This window comes from Podarcis cretensis (assembly GCF_951804945.1).
Source record: "Podarcis cretensis genome assembly, chromosome: 9".
NCBI lineage: Eukaryota > Metazoa > Chordata > Lepidosauria > Squamata > Lacertidae > Podarcis > Podarcis cretensis.
The window spans coordinates 79,183,787-79,192,842 of NC_137178.1; the positions used below are offsets into that span (position 1 = coordinate 79,183,787).

The window sequence follows — 9,056 nt, forward strand, 5'->3', positions numbered from 1 at the left end:
CACAATTTGTGCCTTTCTGCTCTCTTTTTTTTCTTTTTCTTTTGGATAACCAAGTATAGCCCTCAAAGATCACATGAGGAACTCACAATTTTGTGTTTTGAAAATGCTGTGTGAAATAGGATTCTGAGTTTCTTCCCATAATGGCATTATGGGTCCATGTGCTGGAGAACTTAATCTAGTACATGATTGGAATTTTTCTGTTGACATTTCCCCCATTTACATTCACAGAGACCATGGTCAAAGACGATATGAACAACTATATCAGTCAGTACTACAATGAGCCCAGTAGTGGTAAGTTTGAATTCTAGAAACTAAAGAGGCTTGCTGCCGTTTCTCAGCAAGTGAGCCAGAGTCAGGCCACTGGTCTGTCTGGCTCAGCATTGCTGACGCTGAGAGGTTGGGGGCTCTCCGGGATTTCCGCCTGGCCCAGGGCTTGCTCAGTCAGACTTGCTGCATGCAGAGCAGATGTCCCACCACTGTGATGTGGTTACTGATGCTGAAGCAGGTTTTGAACCTGCGCAGGCTTCAGGTGAAGAAGGCTCCAGGGAGAGGCTTAATTCTAAAACTAGGATCCGTGTCCCTTGAGCTGACCTCAGAAGGGCATCGCCTGACTTCACCACACAGAATGAGGCAGGTTATAGTAGCCGAGGGAAAGCGTTCCACATGTGGGCTTCCTACGGTGGTACCTCAGAAGTCAAACAGAATCCATTCCAGAAGTCCGTTCAACTTCCAAAACATTCGGAAACCAAGGCACGACTTCTGATTACAAAGAATGTTCACAAACCAGAACACTCACTTCTGGGTTTGTGGCGTTCAGGAGCTAAAGCATTCGACTTGCAAGGCGTCTGCAACCCAAAGTAGGGCTGTATTCTGTGACTGGCCCCTGGAAACTGCAAAGTCCTCTTCTTTAAGCCCTGCTGCCGAATCTATTTCTCCTTCTCCCCCATTGGGAATGGGAATATGTTGATCAGCTCCCATCAGCCTCAGTCAATATGGCCAGTGGTCAGGGATGGTGGGAATTGGAGTCCTATCTAGCACAGTGCCGCTGAGCAAGCTGTCTGATTCCAGCAGATCTTGCAACCAACTTCACCCAACTGCCCACCCACCTTTCTGTCTAGCAGCTTGGAAGAACACAAGCCCTGTTAAAATCTGCACCTCCCTGTGCAATCCACTCTGTTGTATTGGCATAGGAAGGTTTCATGCCATGTCGAGCCTTTCATCTTCCAGCACATCCTTACGGATGCCCTTTAAACATCTGGTAGCAATTCAAGGGCTTCAATATTACTAATTTTTTTGTTTTTATATTGTTGCAAACTGCTGTGATATATATTTATGATAAAGCATTATATAAATATTTTAATATATAAAGTAATTAATTAAATAATTAAAGCTTCATTTTGGTGACTGCTGGCCATTAGTAGTTTCTTACTCATTGTTTGCGAATATATTTGGGGGGGGGATACGCAGCAACATGATTCCATACCCAGACATGCAAGTCTGTTCTTAGGCGCCAACTCCATGGAAATCAGTGGAGGCGGTATAGTTTTGATTCCTTTCCATGGGGCTTGCAAGAGAAACTTCCTAGGTGTCGGAAGCTGCCTTACACTTAGTCAGACCATTGGTCCCTGTAGCTCCCTGTTGTGTATCCTGACTAGCAGCGACTCGCTAGGGTTCAAGACTGAGGACACTTACAGCTCTCCTTGGAGATGCCAGGATTCGAATCCAAGACCTTCTGCATGCGGAGCAGATGCTCTACCAGTGAACTATGATCCTTCCAGCTTGTTTCTGCCCTGGGCTTCTGGAAGCCTTTAGGCTGGACAGCAGGAGGCCTCCCTTGGAAGCCAACAGTAATGTTTTAAGATTCAGGTGTACTTTGAGGTCTAAATATTTTATTTTTCAAAATGCAGCATCTCAAATGGAAACGAGGGAAAGCAGCTCCCCCATGGGGAGGAAACGGATGATAGGTCATGCTGATGTCCTTTTAAAGGGGTTAAGCTGAATGAGTGAAGGATAAAATAATTTGACACTAGAGAAGACCAATGTTAGTCTAGTGGTCACTGGGTCATACTTGAAATGGATTTCATTCTGAAACTGCTGCACCACTTCATGCACACATAACCCTTTATTCATGTTATTAAAAAGTAGAACGCATATATTCGAAACAGCTTTCCTGCTTTGTGGAGCGGTAGTTGGGTGGAACTCCATTTTTAAAAAGCAGAATTTTTAATTTGCAAATTAACATCATAAATACATTTTATTTTATCCTAAATAATAATATATTTTAACAGGCACCTGCATCTATATCTCACAAATGCAGGGCACGGATGCAAGCTACAGAAAAGTTGAGGTGTCTTTTGTGTGTTTTTATTATACCTGGTATCAGATGGAAGGAACCTGTAAATCTTGCAACCAAAACCCTCAGATTCTGTTAATTGTGTAAATTAAGAAAGTAAGAGGCAGCCCTCACAGTCACATGCGCCTCTTTGCCCAGGACTTTGCTGATCCAGAAATTCCCCCCATGTCTGCCTTTCCCTGTAACAACCTGCCTGTGTTTTGAGGTCTCCAGAAGAGGCTCTTGCGCTGAAGTCCTGCTTGTGGCTCCACGTGAGAAGAGGAGGCTGGACTCCCTGCGCCAGTGGCCTGGATCCAGCCAGGATTTCAACCAACATTTTATGTAGCTCTTTATAGTAAAAAAATCTCTTTAAGTGGTTTACATGTAAACTTTTTAAAAACGTTGTCCTAAAAGCTAAAGCAGTGTACAAAACAGAAAATTAAAATGCTAAGAGTTTGAGTTCAGAAAAGCCTGGGCAAACATTTAGGTTTTTAAGAGGTGTTTAAAAGTCATTACTTTAGGAATGGCTGTTTATTGTTTACTGCCCTGATACCTTTTGATGAGGGGTGATTCATAAATATCTTAATACATATAAATAAATAAATTTATAAATCATCCTAATAAAGAAGTGATAACATGTGACTTTTACCTGTTTGTATCTCTGTGAAATCTGCAATTCCAAAAACAACTTCCAAGGTTCACAGATCTTCCCTTAGTGGGTGGTGCAGACACACTATTCTGAATAGTGCTTTTTGTAGCACAGGGTTAGGGGCAGTGAGGTAAGTTTGGAGAACCAGCACAGGAGGTGGGCGGGGGGGGGGAGTGGCCTGAATAAGTTTGAAAGCTGCTGCTGTAACACTTTCCCCCTTCTGCTGTGTGCCTGTAGACAGTGGTGTTCCAGAAGGAGCCATCTGTGTCATTACGACGGCTGCGATTGACGTGCACCACCCCAACATCTCCTCCGACCTCTTCACGGTGGACGTGCCCATGAAGATTATGGGGAGCAATGGGACTTCCGCCAGCATTGCCTCAGGCAGTGCCTCCAGGTCCACAGACAGCTCCGTCACCAGAGCCCAGAGTGACAGCAGCCAGACCTTTGGCTCTTCCACGGACTGCAGTACAACTCGGGAGGAGTCCTCTGAGTATTGCCCCTTGGAGAGGGCTTGCCATGTAGCCAAACGTGATCAGGTAGATTCTTCTTCCACCCACAGCAGAGTCAACAATGCCGTGGTGCAAGAACTGCTGTCATCCTTGTCCGACGATTCCTGCTTGACACAAAAAGGACTGGATCCGGTCAACCTTAAACTGCCAAGCCCATCAGGGTCTACCAAAGCCAGCCCAGAACTGGAGCACCGAGTGAACATTTACAACAGGAAGAACCAAGAAAGCTTTGGTATGTTTCAGATAAAGCCGGTAATCCACTTTCAGCAGAATACGCCTGTGATCGACAAGTATACGCCTTTGGAATCCAAAGAGCAAAAGTTAAACAGGGTCCCAGATTCATAGTCCTTTTGCTGCCATTGGGGTTATAAAAAAATTAAGGAGATGCTTTGCAAGGGAGACATACTAAAGCTTTAAATGGGGCTGCCGGAACCAACCCCCGGGTGGGTATTTTGCGTGGATCGGAATGAGTTAAATATTATTTTAAATAGGGGAAAAAATGCATGAGTTGTGAGAGCCAGCACGGAAAATTTGACATTTCTACCACCTGAAGTCCTAGTTGAAGAGATGGGGGCAGAGACCCATAATGTTAAAACAATGACCTCAAAGATGTATAGATTCTTAATGCGTTTTTTTTAAAGAAGCAGACACAAATCACACAGTTTTTAAGGAATTCTGGACAATCTTCTATCAGGTCAGGTTTCAGCAGGGTATATGATACAAGCGGATGTAAACTTCTCTCCTCCTCTTTCTTACAATCTCCCTTTATATGTGACAACTGCAAACCCCTTTGTATAAAGATGGCAAATATTTTTGTTCTTCCTGAGGAGAAAACAAAAACATTTTTCAGGGAGTACTTTGAATGATGCAGATCAAAGAAATTTTAAAAAAGTGATCTTTTTATTTTTAGCATGAACTTTGGGAAGAAAATATTTTGACAAAATTAAAAGTTGTCGTCTCCAAGACAACAGAGTAAAAATGGACATTTTACAAATATGGTTTTAATTAAAAAGAATTTTTTTATATTAAAAAAATCCTAAATGCATGATGCTTCATTTTTTAAAAAATACTTTAAGCCTACTTTGGTGTGATATGTAGTGGGTGGGTTGTTTTTTGTTTTTTAAAGCAGCCGAAAGCAGCAGTGGCTCCCCTGTGGCCCTCACATGATCCTGGGCTACAGTTCCATCATCCCATTGGCCACGCTGCCTGGGCGGAGGGGAGTTTTGTCCCACATCAGCATCTAAAGAGCCACAGGTGGGCCCCTTCTGCGCTAAAGCAGGCAACGTCATTTCATGCTAGACATTTGTTTGGCTCTCCTTTCTACATTAGGGGGTGGGGTCTTTTCAGACCATTTGATGTGGCTTGTTCTTATGGAGGGAGGAGTGGTAGACATGTAAATCTTATGCCTATCCTGTCATGCCTTGGAGGAGAGATCTATCAGCAAGCATTGGCCATGGCTCCTTATTCCCAAGTTCAGAAGTGGTGGGGGCTGACATGACAGAACCAAAATGGCCCCCCTGAGCAACAGTAGGATTGGTATCTGCATGCTAAGGGTCATCCAGAAATTTGCAGAAATACAGCAATTTATTTTTTTTAAGGAGGGAGGGATAACAAAGGAAAAACCCAAACTTCCCAATAAGGAATGCTCAGAAGCCACAGTTGAGTGCTACTTAGAAAAGAAAAATGGAGGCTGGAAGGAATAACTGGGAGGGGGGCATTGCTGGCTGGAACCCTGAACTGGAGCACTCCTATTGAAAGGCAATGATACACCACCACATTTTGTTGCAGGCCCCATTTTTTCCGAATTCCTGCACAGGGATGGCTGGGGGGCAACAGTGGGGCAGGGTTGTCTCCATGACCTGCCTCCCAGATGCTTCTGGCTGTTGGAAACAGGAAGCTTGAAAATGAATGCCTGGTCTGATCCAAGGGCACCCTTCTTACGGTGAGAATGTGAACAATTTGTTTTCAAAATATTGGTAGATAAGGAATTATTTTATACCCACTAACTCCAGATAGTTACCAAGCCTATGAAGACTACCTAGCTGCTTTTCCCTCTAAATAACACATGGCTAGGAGGAATGATTCCTCTTCTTATAAGGGCAGTAGTATTTGTTTTCTTGGTCCGAAGGTAGATGAGGCCACCAGCTTGCTGAAGCTAAGCCTGCTCTGTGTCTGGATGGCAGCTGTCTCCTTGTGCATTTCTGACACTGTATTTTCAAAATCATTTCTTGTGGGTGACCTGCAGATCTCCCACTCATTTCTTTGACCTTTACATCTTCTACTTCAGGAACCAAGATGAACCAATATAGGAAAATAGGAAACTATCATAAGTCTACCAAGCTCAGCATTGTCCATACTGAATAGAAGCAGCTCTTTGGGGCTTCAAACGGGGACAATGCCAGATCAGCAAGGATATTATATTGAGCCAACTTGTGCTTCACCACCTCGCACAGAAAGTATGTGATACCCGCAGCTGAATCTAATGGTATTTGCTGTATCTTTGCCTGGAGGTACAAAGTGGTTGTAACTTTGATGGCGGTTATCCCCTTCCTCTGCAAGACAGATGCTATTTTGAAGATGGGAGTTGCACATGAAGCTGAGAGGTCTTGAGCAAGTCAAAAGCTAGACCGGCAGATGGGCTCAGAGGCTCAGCAGCTGGAGGCAGTATCTGGCAATGCTCCAGTCTGTCCCCTATGGCGGTTATTATTTTTAATACTTCTGTAAAGCAGCTAAAAGGGATCCTGCTTTTCCAGTCACATCAGGACACCGGTAGCTTGTTTTTATGCTGTTGACAGTGATCTGTGCTTAGCATTAGGAAGTGCTGAAGTGTGTGTTGGGCTGGGGCTTGCGTAAAGATGGAGGCTGGGGCAAAGCTATAGCTATCTCTGCTCCTTTCTTATGCTGGAGGACTCAGGTGGTTTTTTGCCAGTTTTTATTAGGAAAAAAATCTGTTCATGCTGGATTCACACAGGAAAAATCTGATTCCTGTGGCTCTTTTGTAAATTACTGTAAATTCCACATACTGTTGTTTAGTTGGTTTTACTCATAAAAATGACACAAAACGGAAATACTATAAACACAAATCAATAAAAACTTTTTAAAAACAAGCAAATGAAAGACGCAGCAGATCATGCGCCACCAAAAGAAGCCACAAATACTAAGAAAAACCCTTCAAACTAAGGGCCAAAAGTCTGGGTAAAAAGGAAAGTTCCTGCCTTGCACCTAAAGCTAAATGAAGATGGGCTAGGCGAGCTCTGGAGAGAGCCTTCCACAGGCAGGGAGCCAGCGGGGAGAAAAGGTCCATACTTGTGTTGCCACCCTCCAGACCTTCTGAGAATGACCATGCAGAAGGGCCTCAGGTGACCAGTACAGGGTCCAGGCTGGTTCGCGTGGCTAGAAGCGACCCTTGAGGTATAGGTCAAAACCAGCACTTTAAATTCATCCCAGAAATTAACTGGCAGTGCAGTCAGGCCAGGATTAGTGAGCAACCTCCTGTCAAAATTCTGCATCAGCTGCAGTTTCCAAGTCATCTTCAACACATTGCTGTAATCTAACCTAGAGGTTACCAGAGCATAGACAACAGAAGTTAGGTTAATCCCTGTCCAGATAGGGGTGTAGATGCCCACCAACCAAAGGCCACGAGCCTCAAGTGATAGTGATTGACCCAGCAGCACACCCTTAGCTACACATCTGCTCCTTCAGAAGGACTTGCAGGCCACATCCCATCCATGCAGTCAAAATAAATTAAAAAATTGTCCAGTAGCACCTTAGAGACCAACTAAGTTTGTTCTGGGTATAAGCTTTCGTGTGCACGGCTACCTACCTGAATCCATCCATGCAATTTAGGGAACCACCCATTAACAGTGCCTCTGCTTTTTCTGGATTAAGCTTCAATTTATTAGCTCTCATCCAGTTGAAGACAGGCCAGTGGACTGCCATTATAAAGGCAGAGAATTATAAAGAGAGAAGAGAATCATTTTTTCTCCCTTTTAATTTTCAGCTGATGTCTCATGAAGCTGGAACGAATTGCTGATATAAACTGGCTGAACACAGATGGAGCATTATATAGCTTTCTATACCGTGGAACCTCCTTGCACAATATCAATGATTCCTTTCATAGCTCACCTACACATTCTGTAACTAAATGCCTCCAATAGCCTACCAGGGAATATTCCTATCTAGCTTCTAGTGGCTTGAATCATTTATCACAGCCAGATACAGCTTTGCAGGACCAACACCATTTATTGCAAACCATTCACAAGCTTCCTTTGGGCCTACATGATTGTTTTGTCTGACTCCTTTTTGCTTCTTGTCTCTTTCAACTTTGTGGTTTCTTTATCTTCTGAAGCCTAACCACCACAGACAGGCTGTCTCTAAGGCTTCTGTTCTGGTTATAGCAGCTAACCATCCTCCCCCCACCCCCCACCTCCGTGTTATGTTGGCTGTCTAATCACGTCACAATCAGATTAGATCTGCTAATAGGGTGGAAGTCACAACTCCCAGGATAGGCACCAGATCTGCCCAACTGTCATCTATTTATTAAAGATGCAGATCATGACAGAGCAGGAGATAGGAGCCCAAGGTAAAATAAAACCTAGTGACCATGCAGGCTTGGTGGAGAGGAAAACCAAGATGACAACATGCTATCCACAGGTTAAGATTTTTCCCAAGGGCCTACAACAGACCTCTGGGCCTGCAATCCACAGCCTATTGTTAAAGCAGCTGCTGTATTGCTAGATGCACTATTTTAAGGAAGCTAGTGGCTCTAGTGATATTTTATTAAAGGAACCAGGGGAGGCCTATCACTATAAATAAATAAAAAAAGCACATACAGTGGTACCTCAGGTTACAGACGCTTCAGGTTACAAACTCCGCTAACCCAGAAATAGTACCTCAGGTTAAGAACTTTGCTTCAGGATGAGAACAGAAATCTTACGGGGGCAGCGGGAGGCCCTATTAGCTAAAGTGGTACCTCAGGTTATGAACAGTTTCAGGTTAAGAACAGGCCTCCAAAACGAATTAAGTTCTTAACCCGAGGTACCACTGTATATATTCTAATTTTTCCAAGTGTTAAGAGCTTCTGTTTCAACAAGAGAACAATTGTTGCATTTCCAAACAATATTTGAAGATTAGCAGCTAAGTCTTAGAATTCTAACTACACTGAAAATGTGAACAAAGCAAATAAACCTAAATGGTGATTGACTGTACCAGTGCATGCAAGTATATTGTGGTAAATAATTTTAGTTCTTCCCTTCCCCCACCCCAAAAAGCCCCAAACTCAAGAACTGTAAGACATATTGTTTAGAAAGGTAGATTCAACATGCCCTGTATATCATAAGCAGTCATATCTTCAAACTTATGGGGGGAGGGAACCAGGAGCAAAATCCATTCTGGAAGTGGAAGCTACCTTCGTCTTTAATCTGTTTAGTCTCACGTGCTAGAACTGCACTACAGTGCAAAATCTGTCTGCATAATTTGGACATTTTGACACAATATAATGTTTTATTATAATCAGTGCATGCAACAAAATGCATTCGCCAAACAAGCTTTCTACATTCTGCTT

At 43.5% G+C, this 9,056-nt stretch overlaps 1 protein-coding gene across 5 annotated transcripts in view; it reads left to right on the forward strand.

Annotated features, from left to right (window-relative positions):
- The window catches only part of TMEM266 (transmembrane protein 266), a 106,508-nt gene extending 99,944 nt beyond the window's left edge, over positions 1-6,564 (forward strand). For all 5 annotated transcript variants that reach the window (XM_079991608.1, XM_079991611.1, XM_079991612.1 and 2 more), the window contains 2 exons: positions 229-291; positions 3,219-6,564. In XM_079991608.1, the coding sequence (XP_079847734.1) occupies positions 229-291; positions 3,219-3,838 (683 nt within the window). In that variant the 3' untranslated portion in view covers positions 3,839-6,564. The remainder of the gene's footprint in view (positions 1-228; positions 292-3,218) is intronic.
- Positions 6,565-9,056: the final 2,492 nt, after the last annotated feature.